This window comes from Hyposmocoma kahamanoa, unplaced genomic scaffold (assembly GCF_003589595.1).
Source record: "Hyposmocoma kahamanoa isolate Upper Pololo Valley unplaced genomic scaffold, ASM358959v1 76, whole genome shotgun sequence".
Taxonomy (NCBI): domain Eukaryota; kingdom Metazoa; phylum Arthropoda; class Insecta; order Lepidoptera; family Cosmopterigidae; genus Hyposmocoma; species Hyposmocoma kahamanoa.
In genome coordinates this window covers 7191227-7211360 of record NW_020653900.1, presented here as the reverse complement: position 1 = coordinate 7211360, position 20134 = coordinate 7191227, and the positions used below count along the sequence as shown (strand labels likewise).

The 20134-nt window shown below is 36.6% G+C and overlaps 1 protein-coding gene across 3 annotated transcripts in view; it reads right to left on the bottom strand.

Moving 5' to 3' along the window:
* LOC113232419 (neuropeptide F receptor) overlaps positions 1–20134 on the bottom strand; it is a 152062-nt gene that overhangs the window by 29981 nt on the left and 101947 nt on the right. For 2 of the 3 annotated variants that reach the window (XM_026467132.1, XM_026467131.1), the window contains exon 2: positions 1575–1781. In XM_026467132.1, coding sequence (XP_026322917.1) covers positions 1575–1781 — 207 coding nt within the window. Of the gene's footprint in view, positions 1–1574; positions 1782–11688; positions 11713–20134 lie in introns of those variants that run through there. The other variant, XM_026467133.1, reaches the window with a different exon arrangement.

Genomic DNA, 20134 nt, shown 5'->3' with positions numbered 1-20134 from the left:
ATTATTGTTACACCATTAGCAGCCTACATTAAAGTTTTTCTTTTTGAGCATATTTTTTAATCCAGAATAATATTATAAATGCGAAAGTATTTAACTCTCTCTGTTACGTTTTCGCGCCTAAATCGATGAATCAAATTTGATGAATAGAAATAGATGGAACTAGGAGAAGGACATAGGCTACTTTATATCACAAAAACAAATCTTAATAGGGGTAAAATAGGAGATGAAAGTTTGTATGAAGAACCAATCATTTCTCAAGAAAAAGAACATAAAATTCATAATAAGCGTTTAAACTATGTTTCAGCGTTTTTGATCAAGGTAAAAAAGGGGATGAGTAGGCTACTCGAAGTATTTATTCTACGTAGACGAAATCGCGGGTACCAGCTAGTAATAAATAAACTAAGAGTGAATGTACACTGAAAAAAAAGGAATATTTTGAGAAAGGGACATTTTGCAAAAAAGACATTCTGAGAAATGAAAGCTTCGCGATCTGAAGACATTTTGCGAAGTGGACATTCTACCACTGAGCTGTCTCTACACCACTAAGGTCTAACGGAATGAAAGAAGCAATAGGTATAAAGGTCAGTGATTGGAAATCCGTTGTTTTCGCCTACACTACTGGGAGACTGATGTTATATTATTAACGTATGTAACGAACACGCACACACTCAACAGTTGTACTCGTACAGTGGACGCCCTAAGATTTTATTTTATTATAAACTAAGTGCACATTTGACTTCCATCCCACCTGATGGAAAGTGGCGATGAAGTCGACGATGGAGCATGCACATCTAAATAATGCCTATTTACTCTCGCCATGAAAAGGTCCGAGTTGTAACGTTCAGGGAACAAATCTGCAGGCAGGGAATTCCACTCCGTAGTCGTTCGCCATATAAATGTGGAAACGAAGCGCTTTTTGCGAATTCTTGGAATATCCACAAAACAGGGGTGGAACCTCAGCCAACGCCTGGTCCCCCGATGATGGAAAGGGGAAGGTGGAATTAATTCGTGCAATTCGCTCGCACACTCTCCGTGTTATAATCCTGTAGAATACCAATAAGCAGGCAACTTTACGGCGTTCAAGGCTTTGCAGCTTCGCCTCTACCAATTCTGAGTCACTTAAAAGCCTCTTGATACGCTTGTCAATTTAATCCAAGGTGGCCAGTTGATATGCAGCAGAGCCATCCGATAGGTGGTAGCTACAGTACTCCATACACGACCGGACTTACCCCTAAGCCGACCCTTTGGTTCTGAGAGCCTTCCTATGCATTTATGATTGAAATTTGTATTCTGTTTTTAAGTAACTATACGTTAAAGATCCAATTAATTTTAGAAGTTTCTTAAAATATTATTCATTAATGAGTAATGATGCAAAAAGGAAATCACACCAAAATTAATTTTACGGCGAGAACGTTAAGGTTAAGTTTTGTTACTTTTCTTTACACCTGTCTATCCAGAACCAAATGGTCGGTTAGATAGTCAGGTATCATAGCGCATCAACTGTATAGTAACATAAAAATTGTACAGTAATATAAAAATAACCTTATCAATATATTCACAGAACTGGTACTTACAGAAATAACAACGAGAGCGTTGCCCACAGCACCGATGACTACCAGGATACCATAGAACGTCATGAGTATAGCTCTTATTGGGTCGTCCACTTTTCTGTTTTGGGAGAATTTGTCCAGAAGTACATTTGGGTTCTGTATGCCTTTTGATGCTTCGATTAGCCATTTTGCTGAATCATTTAATGTCAGGTTCATGCTTGCTTCTGCCCTCTGAAACAAGGAAAAGATACAACGTGAATATATAAAAAACAAACAAAAGTATAATTATTGCATTTTTGGTCGAGTAGAACGAGGAAAGGACGATCGTAGCGACGTTCTTATTTCGACTGATATAAAGTTATTACAGTGTTAAGTTTGGAGATGGAGAATTGAGAATTTAATTTTCACAAAATATGGTTTTTATTTTCTTCTGTTATTTTTTGATGAAGGCGTCATTGGTAACAGTGAATGATATTAGATACCTGTATCTGAAAATAAGACTTTGTTTTGGATATTTGTAAAAATACTTTCTTTTAGCAGTTAGCAGTAAAGGTCCTTTTTGAAAGTACTTTCTTATTTCTGCCCTGAAGCAGTAATGTGAGCATTGCTGCTTTCCAGTTTTGAGGGGTCAGAGACTGATGAAATTACAGGCACATAGGCCTTGTCAAGTGACGAATGCAGTGGCAGTGCCCCTCACATCTTTGCGATCTAAAATTCTGATTAGCATTAGAACAGTCTGACGTGTTCTTGTTCATTCCGTCGGTTGATATAATAAATAAAAACTATGAAGAAAATAAATAGTTTCTTTTTTATGCACCACAAAATTACACCAATTAACTTGTCTTAATACAGAGAATTTCCAGTTACTACGAACACCAGAGAGCAATGAAATTAACCACTCAGACCGGATGCAATTTAGAAAAGTTCGTTTCACAAATTGGTCCCACCGCTAACCCAAAGGCTGCCAAATATGTTCAAATTAAATTAAGTTAAACTAATATAGTTAAAAAAAGTAATATTACACATAACTGTATATATATATATATAATAATGTAGGATGGATTCTCCACATAAAAAATGTGAGGGTACAGCGAGATACAAGGGTAAATGAAAAATATATAACAATACAACATCATAAAGCTTTCGTGTAAAAATTCTATTACGTAAACCATGTTATCATGATTGTTTTCTTCACGTAGAAACAATTTCGTTCTTCGAGCCAATGAGTACATTTATTGCGTGATCAAATTTGAAAAAGATGTTGCGTGACTGTACAGACGAGATTTCTTCGAGCAACTGTTTAAAGATATTGCGTGACTGTTTCTTTGATCTGTAAAATATATTTTGTGACTATTTATTAAGTAGGTAGATTGATAAAAAGCCAGCCGCATGGTTACTTTTTTAACCGACTTTAAAAAAAGGAGGAGGTTCTCAATTCGACTTTTTTGTACGTATGTTACGCGATAACTCCGGCGGCATTTGTGAACCGATTTTGATGATTGTTTTTTTGTTGGTAAGAGGGTACCTGAGAAGTGGTCTCATTTCAATTTAAAAAAATATTCTGCTTCTAAGGGTAGCAAACTAATGAATGAATGAATTAATGACTTTTGAGGTCGGATTTTTTAATACTCTGTACTGATATTATTATAATACCAAGTGACGGGACAAACAAGTCGTGGGCCTGGTGGTAAGCGACGCGCCTGTCCATACTGGTTGAAGAGCCACTCAGAGCTTTAAAACGCGAACATCGGACGGATACTGTCCTACTGTCATAAGTTGACATGTCCTATATGCCAGTCATTTCACAAGCACCCTTCAAAACCAGAAAGGCAGGAATAGGTAAGTTGTCAGTACTTCATCGTAAAAACTCTTTCACAAGGAGCCCTACAGCTCCTGTGTTTCGATTATTATATGTAATAATATAGATACAATGAATGTTGATGTGAATAGCCTAGCATTAGAATAGAATAGCATTAATGCACTCAAAAATGAATTGACAGAAAGAGATGGTGTACTCTCGTGAAGAACTCCAAAAGGATCCCATAATAACAACACCTGGCTACCACACCTTTAAAGTAAAACACGAAACAGAATTGAAGGAAACAGAAATTTGGAGAAAATTAAACGTGACGACCCAAAAGCACTTTCAGTTAAATAGATGTAATAATATACGTAGACAGTCGAAATTAGTTAACTCTTAAACTCTGACACTTTAATTGTCAATTCAAAGTTAACTGCCTCCGTGGCCGAACGGTTACCATGCCGGACTGCCACGCAGAGGTCCCAGGTTCGGTTCCCGGGCCGGGCGAAATATTTGTATGACCTACATTTATTTCTCTCGTGAGTTTGGGTGTAATTTGTGGTTGTCTATGTGTGTGTCCATGGCACCCGCGACACAGGGTTTCCCTAGTGCGGGGCTATGTTGAGTGTGTGTGCGTGTGTGCGTTATGGTAATGAATACAAAAGCAGTAATTCTACATATCGTCTGTATCAAACTCGTATCTTAAGGCACAAAGTTACTGAACCGCAAAAAATGGATTGTATATACAAATTTTGCAGGCAGACTTCACATCACATTTGCTTCATATTCACACACAGGCTTTTACCTATTCTTAAAGTAATGCATCTAAATTAACACCCTCGATAAGAAATTTAAAATAAATAGAAAGTTTTGCCATCTCCTGAATAATCACCCCTTATAAGGTACGAGTTTGAGAAAGCTGGAACGACAGTTGAGTGACCTGGAAACGACTATACTTAATACTTAACACCAAACGTAGCAGAAAACCTATCTTACAAATTGTTCCTTCTAAACAACACAAACAACCATTGAGATTTTATCATCATTCTACTGAAGTACACAGTGGGATATTACCAGTATACGCTTTAAGATGCTACTAACAACTATTTGCTCATTCCCTTTTTAGGATTACCTCCGTACTGCGCAGATATTACTGTCTCAGTGGCCGAACGGTTAGAGGTCCCAGGTTCGATTCCCGGGCCGGGAGAAATATTTGTATGGCCTACATTTGTTTCTCTCGTGAGTTTGGGTGTAATATATGGTTGTCTACGTGTGTGTCCATGACACCCGCGACACAGGGCTTCCCTAGGGCGGGGCTATGTTAAGTGTGTGCGTTACTGCAATATATTAAGGCAAGCTATTTGAAAGCCTAGATTTGAGGTGGTGAGGTTTTGGGTGCTGCCGGCACGTCCCATAATCCGCGCGGTGTAAATTGATATGATTCAATAACAACAGGCGGAGAATTGGACACAGATCCGACATTAACAAGCCCCTGGTGGCGACTGATGGGGCCACAGGCGGCGTGGTGTGTCGTTACACCGCTAGGCAACTTTTAAGTCTTGAGATAAATGTGAATTTAATAACTATTGGGCTTCAGTTGAAAATCTAAATTTAGCAGGCTCTCCATCTTCATTTAAAAATTATGCGCAAAGTTAGCCATTTTATTTTTGAATTCTTCATTTTAGTGATCTAAAATGATTCTTAGAGCATTGCCTGTTTGCGGGATTTTATATAATCGAGTAATGTATAGGGTTTTTCAACAAGAACTTTGTTTTGTAAATCAAAATAAAACAATAAATTTAGATGACAATGATTTAAATTTTTATTGTATTAAAAAAGTAAGGTTTGGCAATTATGAATGAAAAATGATATCTTATAAATGTCCACCACGACCACAGTTACAGATATCGATTCTTTCATCAAAGTTTTTAGTCATTTTTTGACAAATTGGTCTATAGGAAATAAAAGGTCCCATGGTCATGGTTGACCGATCGTCAACCGTGACTATGGGACCTGTAAAGGACCCGAAAAGTCGGTTTGTTTGAAAAAACAAATATACGCGATTTAAATCCGGAAAAATAGTTTCATTTCCTATGTGTAACAATCGCGAAAACCTAAGAACTCGATAAATTGGTCTATTTTAATTGCTCTATTAGAGTTTTAAGGTTGCAATTGATTCAAATTTTTAATACATCTAAATTTTTTGTTTTATTTTAAATTACAAAACAAAGTTCTTGTTGAAAAACCCTTTACATCCTATCGTGTAATAATTAGCATATTCTATGAATAATATTCTTAGGTGTATCGTATATTATATATCGTAAGACCGTTATTTGATAGTAAATACTTCAATCATTTAGCATTAGCATTTATATAGTCTCGCAAAACAGCTTTCTCCGCTTCTCCTCCTGTGACTCGCCTTAAGAGATCTGTGGTAACATCTACCATCTGGCAAATAGACTATTATGATCGACCAAACCAGCGGAAAAGTATAACAAAAGAAGGAAAGATATTTTCTCTTGTAACATTACCAAAAAAAAGAAAATAACTGTATTTTATACAAGGTGTAATTTAAATGTGCGGTAATAATTTGCACTTATTATGCTCATGAATACAAACAAAGTTCAACATATTTAGAAAATTTACTTAGAATTTTCTTGATTACCCGTACTACCTTTGAACAATAGTTCTTGTAAATTTACGAAACATTAAAAATAAATTAAATTTTCTTATTTACATTGACATAATCATTTAGCATTAATACATACATTAAGTAGATAAAAAGGCAAGACTTCCTGTTTGAGTTGTTTTTCAGACCTTATACCCTTTTGGTGAATTTCGCAACATTTCATAGCAGAGGTTATGTGACATGTCGCAACTTGCTTCAATAAAACAAAACACAAAACAGTAATTATAACTTAAAATATAATAATATTGTCACAATTATACTTACGTTACTTAAAAATTCAAATACAAAGTATTCAATTTGAAAGTTTAAAGAAGAGATGAACAGTACTTACTTGGTACTTGGTGCAACGGGCTGGCAATCCGCAACTTGACGACAAAGCGCCTATTTTGCTTGTTTTGTGCGTGAGATGAACAGTAAACATAAAAACGTAGTACAGTTCCTTGTGAAAATGTTCAACCAGCGAAGTACGTACCACCTTAACTGCGTTTGTGGCCGTCACAGGTTCGATTCCCGGGCCGGGAGAAATATTTGTATGGCCTACATTTATTTCTCTCGTGAGTTTGGGTGTAATTTATGGTTGTCTATGTGTGTGTCCATGGCACCCGCAACATAGGGTTTCCCTAGTGCGAGGCTTTAAAAAAATTCTTATATATTTCTGCCACCAAACTGTAATGTGAGCATTACTACGTTCTGGTTTTGAAGGGTAAAGGTGCTGGTGAAACCACAGGCACATGAGACTTGTCAATTTTGTCTCAGCATGGTAAGTACAGTGGAAGTGTCCCTCAGATCTTTGCGATTTAAACCTCTGAGTGGCGCTGCAACATTTGTTGGCCCAGTCACTTGATGTCATAAACAAAATGTAGAGAAAAAATAATTTGTAATATTTTCTACAACCTGTATAACGCATTGCAGAGGTTGGTTAATACGACGTTATTTTCCTGCCCCGGTCCCTAATTTTGAGGTCGGTGTAGTACGTATTCTTCCATTCACGTCTATCACCTGTCACCTCGATGTTCACTTCCGTCATATACATATCATCTTACGCACATATACATCTTTTCTTGGACCTTCCTCAGCCTTTCAATGTATCTTTTAAATTTAACGTCTTCCGCGTAACTTTGAGTCTATAGTAGGATGTGTGTATAAATGAATGAGTCGTTGGTTGTTAAATAAGTGACTTTCGATATTTTTGTACAGCTATTTTGTGCTACTAAATTACATGTTTATTAAATGCTATCTTATCGTAACTATATGCTATAAACCTGGGCGTGTCAGTGCTACAATATTGTTAGATAACATTCATGATTATTTTTTTTTACGATACCAAGTGTCAGGGCAAACAAGTCTTGTGCCTGGTGGTGAGCGGTACGCCTATCCATATCAGAGCTTTAAATCGCATAGACGTGAGGGGCATTGCCACTTCGGCGCCCGTCATGTTCAGACATAAATTCACAAGTACCATGTACCTGTACCTTGACCAGCACCGTTACCCTTCGAAACGCACCTCCTGGCAGCAGAAATAGATAAGGTGGCAGTCATTCCTTGGATTATTTTTTTTACAAGGAGCTCTACTACTAATTTTTTATATTCATAAAAACTATTACAGTTTAATAATTAATGAACTTGGGCTCATTGCGGAATGCTAAAATGTATTAACGTACGCTTTTTCATTCATAAATAATAAATAACTTTTTTTTCTAAGAACCTGAGTTCTTGTATACTTGAGTTGGAAAAACTTTTTTTAGTAAAGTTTTTCAAGAGCTTATACTTTTCGCAATGGTAAATTGAGCGGAAAATTATACACAATTTTAATTGTTAAAGCCCAATAAAAGTCTAGTACCAAGGAGTTTCTTTATGTTCGGAATGAATTATGAATACTATGATTATGTACAAAGATGAATACATAATATAGAAAATTAATGTATGAATATGTTTTCTTTTCATAGAAAAATAAATGAGCATTTGATCTCCATCTTACTTGATGGAAAGTAACGATAAGGTTGACGATGGAGCACGCACATCTAAATAATGCCTATTCAGTCTTGCCTTGAAAAGCAGGCAGGGAATTTCACTCCATTAGCCAATAAATGTGAAAGCGTAACGCTTCCTTCTCCTTTGCGAATCCTTCCTTGGAATATCCACAACATAAGAGTGGAACCCCAACCTAAGTCACGTCGTCTGATGATAGAAAGGGAAAAGCGGAATCACATTTTGCAATTCCATCGCACACTCTTTGACTGATGAATTTGTTAAATCGAAAAGTTACTATAAATTCCTGCTGCGTCCGGCCATACCGACGACACTGCTGTACCTATCGCGACTGCATTACACCACAAAATATGAGAAGATAGTGGAGTACATACGACATAAAGCCAAATACACCCTGAAGGTCGAACGGTTGTAGCCCCGCCACAACGTGAATTTCAATTCGTTTGTGCTTCGATACTTTTATTCTGTCTCTGTGGTTTTTGTTTAGTTGCGGTTGTTTGGCTTTTATTTATATTTATATGCCATTTAGTTGTTTAGTGTTGTCAATGCAGTATTTTGCTTTTGTATTTTTATCGGTAGGGAATTGTTTTTGCTTACAATTACTTAATATTGTTTCTATTACACTGTGATATAAGCTTTTTGTGCCCTCAAAAAAAAAATGAGTTTGATTTTGTTTCATTATTTTGATTTTTCTCGCAGAAAAGGTTATTATGTGCAATTGTTATATAATTAGGTCTTAAAATCTCGTACCTAATACTTAGGCCACTCAGCAAAGCCTCGTGGCCTAAAGACGGTACTCGACTTTAATAACCTTAATTATGCAATGATTGCTTAAAGTAATATTAAAATTTACCATGAGCTTCTCGGTAAAGGAAAATATCGTGAGGAATCCTGCAACGTCAAAGAAGATTCACAACGGTCGGAAAACGTGTGATGTCCCCAACCCGGTTTGGGCCAGTTTGGTTGACTATGGCCTAAACCCTCGCCTGAAAGAAGACATGTACCCAGCAGTGAGACGTGTAAGTGGGTTGATGATGCATCTTTCGTTTACACAGCTCTTAACGTTTCCTTGTTGTAAAAGATATTTTATTCAAAATTCACGCAGTTCATTACCTTTTTGCTCTCTTAATAGCGTTTTGGTCGTTTTCTTAAATTTGAGACATTAAAGTATTGTCAGGTTGGTGTTAAACTCCGTAGATAACATTGTGAACAGGCAAGAAAAATGTGGAGAGACAAGTTGGATGAATTCAATAATACAGACAATAAAAAAGTTGCATGAATGAAAAAGTAAAAGAGGACACTAATAGTGGAAGAGGCGACGAGGGACCTGCCATCATCAAATAGAAGACAATTTAATTGTTTGTACAAGTATATAATCAAAAAATCGATTGAAAAGTCAAATAAAATATTGAAACCTAATAAATACAAATTACGAAAAACTAATATTATAAATTCGAAAGTATTCGTTTATGATAATAAGTGAAGGGACAAAAAATTCAAGTGCTCCTTCTTGAAAGCGACATACCTGTCCTTAACAGTTGCAGTGCCACTTACAGCTTTAAGGCTGCCTGTCCACCAGAGATGTGCGAGGTGGCAAGGCGGTGCGAGGATGTGTAACGGTGCTGTGAAACGGTGTGATGTTTTCCACCATAGCTGTGCGAGAAAGCATTACGAACTCTTTTCAGCTATGCGCGGGCCGGGTGCGGTATGGTGGGATGAGCGGTGGCGATATGTCAGTGTCAGTTAGAGTCATACTTTCAGTTGCTCTAGTTTTCTACACCATTTTGCACACATTCCTCGCCCGCATCCCTCGCACACATTCCTCGCACACATCTCTCGCACACATTTCTCGCTATTTTGTAAGTACAAATACTTAGCTAAGCTAACCCTTTTCCACCGGAGCTGTGCTAAGCGAGGCTAAGAAAATGAAGTAACCCTATTGGTGGATGTTTTCCTCGCACACCGCCTCTTTACGTCGCACATCTCTGGTGGGAAGGCAGCCTAATTCTCGAAGATCTGAAAGGCACCGCTTCTGCGTCCGTCACCATGATACATAATTGACAAGTCCCATGTGCCTGTAATTTCACCAGCGCCTTACTCTCCCAAATCAAAACACAGTAAGTAATACTCACAGTAAGTAATACTTACGGTAAGTAATACTCACAGTAAGTAATACTTACGGTAAGTAATACATTACTGCTTGGCAGCAGAAATACGTATGGTGGCAGTAAAGTAACTATGTCTGTTACGTTTTCACGCCTAAATCGTGGAACCAAATTTGATGAATTTTGGTATAGAGATAGATGGGACCTAGGAGAAGGACATAGGATTCATTTTAGATACAAAAATATAACTTAAAGTGGGTGAAATAGACGATGATAGTTTATGTGGAGAACCAATGATTTCTTATGTAAGAGTAGGCTATTCAAAGTAATTATTCTAAGCAGACGAAGTTGCGGGCACTAGTATGTTATAACACTGGAAACCTGAATAAGACAAGCATGGTAACTCAATATAAACGTAGTAGAGCGGCTTGTATGTGTATACAGCTGCCGTATGTCGTGTACGGACACATACATTCTCATAGTCTCGCGGTGGTACACTTGCGTTGCAAATCGCGGGTCATCCCAGGCACCATTAATTATAGAATTGAAGCGGTCGCTCGGTGTTTAAAAATTACTTACATCAAATAGTAGACGTTTTTATTGTTGTGATTGTGTTAGTTTGAACAAGAGTGACTCAAATTCAGAACTGTTCAGTATTTCATTACTATTTCAAAGCTCGCGATGCTGGTATAAAAATTGATACGTAAGTATAGTTGAAGAAATATTATTTGCACTGACGGAGAAGTGCCTTCATCTCGCCCTCTTATCCGTTGGCGCAGTCAAGGTCATCAGCGGTCAACTGCAAAATGTCCTTCACAAAAAAAATATTATCTTGGAACCGTTTATCCTTTCTTTTACAATAGGATAATAAAACCATTAAAAAAAAGTGGTCCGATCCGGGTGAAATTTGGCATCCGGCCGTGTATGTGGGCCAAACAAATAAAATCGTCGAAAAGGTCGAAATTTTGATTTAGCCACTTTCCAAGATGGCCGCCATACATGTGAATTTTCTGCCCTTTGGCTTCGGAAGGAGAAGGAGGTCGGAGGGTATAAATGATGTAGGGCAATGGTCGGATGGGTTTGGTACTTATTTTACACGGATTTAACGATCTTGATCAATTGTACCAGTCATGACTGCAATAAATGCCTTTTCTGAATTGTAGCTATCAATTATTTCTTTACTCAACTGGTCGTGTGTTTAAGTTACGGTTTTTCAGTAGGTAGGTACTTCATAAAATACTGACTGACTAATTCAAGTTATTTACGCATAAAGATTGTCAAGGTTACAAATAAGTGCCAATACGTAAAAGCATTTAAACTCAGATGGCACGTGTGCGTTGCAGATACGGTTCACTCTTTTGTCCTATTGTACTCTAAAGACGAAGTGATAAGACGAATCGGTGTAAATAATATTTCGCATACTATACCTACTCCATTTAACAAAGTTATTTCAATATAGCAATATAATACTGTGATGCACTATATTATAACTAATTTTTTTCAATTTATGTTTACAATTATAATACAATTAAGATAATATTGTAACAACCCTACCTATACTCCGAGCAAAGTGTAGGCATTCACACGTCGAGGAGGCGGGAGTTGCCCTACTTGCCTTTATTATTATACTATGTTATACAGCGCATAGTCGCGCCATCTGACGACAAAGAGAACAATTATTTCTTCAGCCGCCAATAGCAAGAGAGAAAAATATGGCGTGATCAATTATGTTGCCGGCACGATTTCGTTCGTGATTTTGTTTTTCTCCGTGGTATAGTGGTAAACAGTGATCATTGGTGTCCCAAAGGTAATAAATATCTTTGTAACGACACAGACGTGTTCATTTTCCTTTTCAATGCCACGGAAAGGAAAGTACAGTATTTCTAAACACCGATTACAATGTTTTTTTATGCTACAAAAGTGGCTTGAAATCGTGCGCCTCGCCTCGAGTGTTCATAACAGCTTCAGTGCCAATCACAAAGATCAGAGGGGTCACTGCCACTGTGCCCGTCACTCTGAGACACAAGTTAACAAGGCCCACGTACCTGTAATTTCACCAGCACCTTTACCCTTCAAAATCGGAAGCAGTAATGCTCACATTACTGGGCTGCTTGGCGGCAGAAATAAGTGAGGTGGCAGTACTGAACGAACTTTTTAACAAGAATACTCTGCTCTTGCTGATAAGCTATTATATCGTTAACATTAGTATCTTTTAAAGACCTTAACCATTTTTTATTTTTTTTATTTTGAATGTTCCTTTTTAGACAAGTGTTTCGAAATATTGAGTGCTCTAAATTAATTTTGTTATTTATGTTATTGTACAAAAATTCATTAAAATACATAAATATACTTTTAATCGATTTGCAGATGAAAACAAAGTCTGTTTTGGCTGTTAATTTTTTCTCATGTTGTTGTTTTCCAATGTGGAAGATGTGGAGAAAAAAAGGGAGGTAATAAAAGCTCTCAAAAGTAATTTAAAAATGGGTAACAATACTAGTTTATGCGTGAAAAAATACAGAAACATTCGAATTAAATTTTGAAAGGTTTCGAATAATCAATACACGTTTAAGCTAAGGACTAATCACAGCTGCCGCGCGTAAGAAACTCTCCGCCGCCCCCAGGACAACAAAGCGTTCTAGGCGGTGCTGGAGCTGTCCCGCTGCTGCAACGCCTCGGGCATATTCAGCGAGTGGCGCGTGGACGGCTTCCATGCCGTCATGTGCAAGTGCGTCGCCTCCATAGTGAGTAAGGTAGTGAAATCATCCGAATACGATTGTAAACAGACTGGACTGTGCCTACATAAATCATGCCAATGCACTACATGTAAATCAATTATTTAAAACTAACCCTAGTTTATAAGCTATTTACTAATACAAATATGAGTCAAGTAAAAGTTACTCGAAATAAATGGTGTAACAATAATACAATTTGTCGATGTAATGAGCTACTGTTATATAATTCTACAAGCTTAAATTACGTTTTATATTCCGAGAACTATTGTTATTAAGTTTCATCGTAAATCACCTATAATAAATTACAAATCGACGTTATCCATTCTAAACTTTGGTAGTGGTATTTGTTTTTATGTGTACAATTCTAAACTTTGGTGTTTTGTCGTTGTACACTATTGCGTCATACGAAAGTACTGTCTCAACGACACCGTAGGAGCTCCTCAAAAATATCGATTTGTTTGTAATCAATCATAATACTTAATAACTTTAGGATGTTAATAGTTTTTGAGATATCAATTTCTGAAAATTTGGAAGAATATTCTCAAAATCACATACTTTGACTCAAAGTAGGCGGACTGGAAGGTTGAAAATAAAGTGGTAGTAGAGAGAAAAAATAATTTAAAAAATGCCATTTGTAAAATTTTGAAACTTTCTTTTTTTTTAATATCAAGCGACGTGACAAGCCGTGTGCCTGATGGCAAGTTAAAATACAAAAGATACGAGGTGTGGCGTTCAGTTCCGGAGGGCCGAACGAACGGTCATTGATATACATATTTATTGAACTTGAGGGTTAAAGAATAATTCTGCAAATAATTGGAATCGGAAGTTTAATTCATTATTTTGTACTTTTGTAATTTGAACAAGCTCTTGTATGTTTTCTTTTTTTTTTATGTTACACTTGGTAACATAAAAAAAACATGCCTGTCCAAAACAGTTGCAATTCCACCAGAGCTTTGAATTCCAAAGATCTGAGAGGCACTGCTAATGTGCCCATCATCCTGAGACTTAAGTTGACAAGTCCCATGTGCCTGTAATTTCACCAACACAACCCAGAGGCGGCAGAAATAGGTAAGGTGGCAGTACTTCCCTGGACGAACTCTATCACGAGGAGTTCTACTGCTACTGAGTTCAGTGCAATTAAATTTTGTTTTGAAATCTTTATTTCCCGTGAAAATGTTATATTGTTAGGAGTATTTTGATGAACACGAAGAGAAATTTTGGTTGTAAGGATCGTGATGGCGTCACTAGGTGGTGGATGGCCGCGGCGCCCCGGAAGTTCGGGTTCGGGGTTACAAAATAGGCAGTCGAGGGATTACGTGAAATAGTTTCTAATTCGGTTTGATGTGGTTTTGAGTTTCAACAAGAATTAGGGTTAGATTACGCTAAATAATCGAAGTTAAGGTCAGTGGGTGTTATATTTACTATAAAGAAATGCAATGTGAGCATCTGGGTACGTATTTATGTCAAAAAATTTTCCGTACCAGGCGTGTATCTACGCATTTTTATACCTTTTTTTAGAATCCCTTTACAAAGCTCTTTATTTTCTTGCGCCGCCAGCCTTTCGTTTACAAATACCTTGCACTCAAGCAGATCATGCTACGGTGTGTCCTCTTCTCCACAGTAGGAACATTTTTCGCTTTTTCTACTGCCTTGCCTATTGCATAAGGATGTGTTAAATACTCCATGTCCGCTTGCGTAAGCAATCTATTTACTTCTCCGTGCTTTCTTTGCAACCATTCTCCAGAATCTTTAATTAGTTCCCGTGTCCACAATCCTTTTCCTCTTTCTGGCCACTTTGCTATTGTTTGAGTGTTCTTAGGCGCTCCAACTCCGGGGTTAGTTTATTCTGTTTTTTGCATTGTCTGGTACGTACGTACGTATTTTAATATTATAATACAAATAGCTTTGTATTTAAGCACCATATTTAAAATTGGAATGTTGATTAATTAAGAATAACTGAAGTTGTTGACGTTTGATTCTACATATTATTTTAATTTACTTAAATACATTTTGTTGGTTATTTGATTGTAATCAATATTACGATATTATACTACCATGATATTGCTTACTAAACACGTTTTGAGTTAATACCGCCAACCAGTTCGGTAAACGCTAAGCGTATTTTGCCTAAATCAGAAAAACGTTCAAGCTTAGCTGTTACTTTTAGTCATAAAAATGTTTATGACTAAATGGTAGAAAAGTTAAAAATTATTTACAAATGTTTTTTAGTTTGTAATCGATAAAACAGCATTACATGCATTTATGTTAGCACTGACTTTATTTCAGGTAGTATTTGCGCGTGTCTTTTCACCAATATTTATAAGTTCTCCAAATTAAAAATTCTCTTTTCCTAAAATTTTCAAGAGACTTTGATCATTCTTGGACTCTTCATTTATTTTTGTGAAATTATTCGACTAGTTTGTTATCATTATTAATACATAATATTATAATAAATAGTTCTATAATATTATTCTCTTTCTAACGTCTTCATTTTATCGGGACTTTTGTTACCTATCATTACAAATTTACAACGATTAATTATGTAATTTATTATTGAAAGGAGAAAACAGTTTTCCTCCATTGGGGTATTATTTATGTGTATTCTATTATAATGTTGTGGGTAAAGTAGTTATTCATCCCAACAGGGTGTAGTCAGATTGTCAGTTTACACTGTCCACCCACGGTCTGTGCGTGAATCCCGTCTCAATTTACGCTAATTTATGCTTTAAATTAATTATTACATTTGGAAATCTTCTTCACTAGGAGGGACTCGGTATTATTTGTCCTAACAATAGTTTCCGTCACATTTACCATTTACTTGTTATAATATTGTTTAATAATGAGAAATTAGTCTACATTAAATTCCTTGTTATTAAACAATTAACGCTTAACCAAGATATTTGCCCAAAGCCCAAGATATAGCCACTTACACAGGTTGTGTTTACCACTATTTTTCATAAAAAAATTACTGCTCTTCAAATGAATTAAAGTTTCATAAATGAGCTTGAACGCAAGCGATAGGGACAATAAACCAGATCTTCCAAAAATTATAATATTTTTAAACGAGGCGTTCCGGTGTTATTATGACCGGTTTGTACTATGACGTAATAAAAGACACATTTCGATACTTTCCAATATTTGTACAATTACTTAAGATTAATTATTTTTTAATTGACTTTTTATTTTATTTTTTAATTTATTTTTTAATTTACTTCAATAAGTTTATTGTTTTCTTTATTTAGCAAGTTGCAGAAATGAAATATTACACTATGTATTAATAATGCTATAAAATGTACTGAAATAAAATTGATCATTTCAAAGTTTGAAAAACAACTGATGATGGAATAAGCTACTAAAGCTTAAGCTTAGCACACAAAATAAAAACAGTGACAATACAAAATATACTGAAAGGTACAATCGGTGGCCTTATTACTAGACAGCGATCTCTTCCAGGTAACCTTACATTTACGTTAATGGTGCACAAAGCAGGTAAACGGTGTACACCTAAATTGAACCGAATATACCTAAACATAAAACATACTATATAACATATATACACATTGCTATATATAAATATATATTATCCAATAAATAATAATAATAATTTACACACATATATGCGTTCTCCGGGCTATAACCCCATCTGTGCATGCTCCCTTGCTTCGGCCGACTTGGATCCGCAACCTATTTAGAGATTTCCAAGTTTGCCAAGGTAGATCATGGCAGAAAAGCAGATGCTCACCCGCGGAAAGAGTGATGCCGTGGGGTAACTCTCCTTCCAGAGACTTATTAGGACTTGGCTAGTTTATCCGTCTAGAGAATTTTCTCTAGACGGATAAACTACTAGCAAAGTATTTACTTTTTAATGATGCTATAGCGACTCTTTAACCGCTGGATTAATACCGGCACGTGATGGTATACGGGGTGCCGCGGGTCAGTCTCTTTTTTAAGCGTTTAAGGGGGCTAGTACGATGGGACGAGATTTGTGCGAGAATAGCGGTATCTCGCGCTTCATGTCGCTCTCGCTCAAGTCTCGTCCTGTCTTGCTAGTCCTACAGAGAGCAAGCAACGTCTCTGGGAACGTCCGGAGGGGTAACAACAGCCAACGGATACAGCATATCAACACGAGTGGGTTTCAGACAGCCCCTAGTTAGCCCGGCAATTCAATTCAATCTCCGATGCGAGTGTTGGAGAGATGTATATTCAAAGTAACAAAAAATATAAAAAACGTGATTTGATCATTACCCTAAATCAATTTCCAATAATTTATGAGGAAGTTTATTCACAAGGGCACATCAGTCTCAATTAAGGAGTCTTTGAAATCGTGGACAATGAAAACGCAAAGTCAGGCGACTGACTGGAGTCGTACTTGTCCGTTGTGACAATAGAAGAGAAATTCTTGTAATTTGGGACTTGTTGTTGAATGATACCAGAATTTCTTGACGTAAGTGTCCTTTGACCATTTTAAATCCAAATGAGAATTTCGAGATTTTTAGGTAAATAAGTTCCGGTCGTCCAAGTGTAGAAACGTATCGATCGCAACTCGCGTCTAACATAAACTCTAATTTTGTCAATCTGCCCTTAAGTTGTGTTGATATATTTTTGTATGTAAAAGCCGAATTTAATTAGATCATTTTCAAAAATCTTTTGCGTTCTATCTTTAACAACAAACACATCAGAAATAAAACCATTTTTTCAAACAATTTATATTTCTTTTTTTAAATCAGTGTTTCGAACCCTTTTTTAGACAGTCTTAGTGCCATGAAGTTTGGTCGGTTAGTTTGAAAAAAACAAACATATGCGGTTTAGATCCGAAAAATAGTTTCACATCCAATATGGAACAATCGCGAAAACCCCGCAATATAAAGGCACAGGTATTTTTTTAACTTATTTCGTGTAAAAACACAACGTTAAAAAAATACTTGTGCCTTTTATTCATACTGTTTAAGTTTTTTTTTATAATATCAAGTGACGAGACGAAGAAGTCGTGCGCCTGATGGTAAGCTACACGCCTGTCCATAACATTTACAGTGCCATCCAGACCTTTAAATCGCAAAAATCTGAGGGGCACTGCCACTGCAGCGCCACTCTGAGACATAAGTTGATAAATCCCATGTACTTGTAATTTCCCCAGCACCCTTACCTTTCAAAACCGGAACGTAGTAAAGCTAACATTACTGCGTGGCGGCAGAAATAGGTAAAGTGGCAGTACCTCTCTGGACGAACTCTTTTACAAGGAGCTCTACGGTTGCTAATGATAAAGAATGTATGGTCTCATCAAACATAGGTAGGATTACACAATGTAAATCAATAAAAAAATCTTAGGAAATGAAACTATTTTTCCGGATTTAAATCACGTATATTTGTTTATTCAAACAAACCAACGTTTCGGGCCCTTTACAGGTCCCATGGTCACGGTTGACTGAAGTGGTACAGTCATCAACCAGTTATGTCTAATATTAATGCAAACCACCCTATTTTTTCACTATAGTTACAAAAGTTATTAATTAAATACCTTATTTTTAATTTTACAAAGAAACATTCCAATTTACGCTAAATTATTTTAGTAATTATTTTATTGTAACAATATGAATTTTTATTAAGTTCAATTTATTATCAATTAATAATGGAAATTAAAATAAATAAAAACATATTAATGGTACTGCAGTCTTATGTCTGTTTGGGATTTTTCATCAGAGGAAATACTGCGTCCCAAACTGTTGGTACGGAGATACCATCTTGGCACAATGGCTTCTCGCAGCATCCTGGGTAGGTAATGGACTTATTTTGCAAGGACCTGGGGTTTGTCAAACTTCATTCAATGTGTAGATTTATCCATGACATGCTCGCAGACTGCATACTTGTTTACGCGATGGTCTTTGACATCAGCTATATGTTCTTTGTACAAATACTTCGCTTCGTTTGTCCAATATAAGAGAGACCGCACTCATTTCATGGATCTCAGGAACTGAGAAATCTTCCTCAGGGGCTTGAAATAGATTTTGATAGATGCACGCCTGAGGACTCTTCCGCTTGTCTGTAACACCTCTCACATATACAAAATGGCAGGTCTTCACTCGACTGTTGGTATATATATGATGACAAGTGAAAAACGACATCAAATTTAACAAGCAGATTCAATTTTAACAAAAAACATTACGTTAGAATTATTCCGAAAAGCAATCATAGCCCAGGTGGCTGTAAATGTTTAGCGGATTTTAGATTTATACCCTAGCAACAGCTGCAAATTTAATCATACAAGTTCAAGCCAAAGTACAAGGTTTCAAGCATAGAACTATAAATATAGTAGAAGTGGTTAGTTAGCGTAGCATGCATTTCAACAGTAGGCATAGTGCCGCCTACTTTTCTTTATATAAAAAACAATTGCGCATTTGACCTCCATCTCACCTGATAAAAAGCGACGATGAGGTCGAGGATGGAGCATGCACACCTAAATAATATCTTCTTGAAAAGGTCCAAGTTATAGCATTCGGGGAACAAGTCTGGAGCAATTCCACTCAAATTCAAACGACTAACCATGGACTCTCGACGAGACTGGATTTCTTCTCCACTGACCCTTGCATTGGTCAAGTACCTGTCCACAACTGTGCTGTCATCAGCATACCCAAAGGTACCTGGAATCAACATATCATTTATATGCAGCAGAAAAAGGGTTGCGGACAGTACATAACTCCGAGGAACTCGGCATCTATCGCCTGGTTGTCGGAAGAGTAGTCTTCTAAGACCATTTGAATCGAACGTTCACTCAAGAAATCCGAAATCCAATTGCAAAGGTTAATGGGAAGCCCATAAAAGGGAAGCTTGCTTAAAAGGCTTGCGTGCAAGACCCTATCAAACGCCTTAGAAATGTCCAGAGACACTGTAATGGTTTCACCATGCTGGCAGTATTTTAATTGAAAATTCATTTTACAATATTGAAGAGTTTGTTTCTGATAAAGAAGTATGGAAAGACAACAAGAGTCTAGATTCCACACAATTATAATTAAAAGTGTATTCCATAGTATTTTACTTTACTTGAAAAGAGCAATCCCTAGAGTTTCTTGCTCGTTCTTCTCAGGGAGGTCAGCGTAGTGAACGAGCAGTAGCTTAAAAAGTAGTTTAAATAAAATGACGTTTTCAAGTGTAAAAATTTTACTTATGGAATAAATGAATATTTGATTTTGACTTTGCTAGCTGTCTGGCCTCAGCAGAGGTGGTAATGAGTGGCTACTAAAGTTTTTTTCGACCGCCTTGGCCAGGGACCAAAA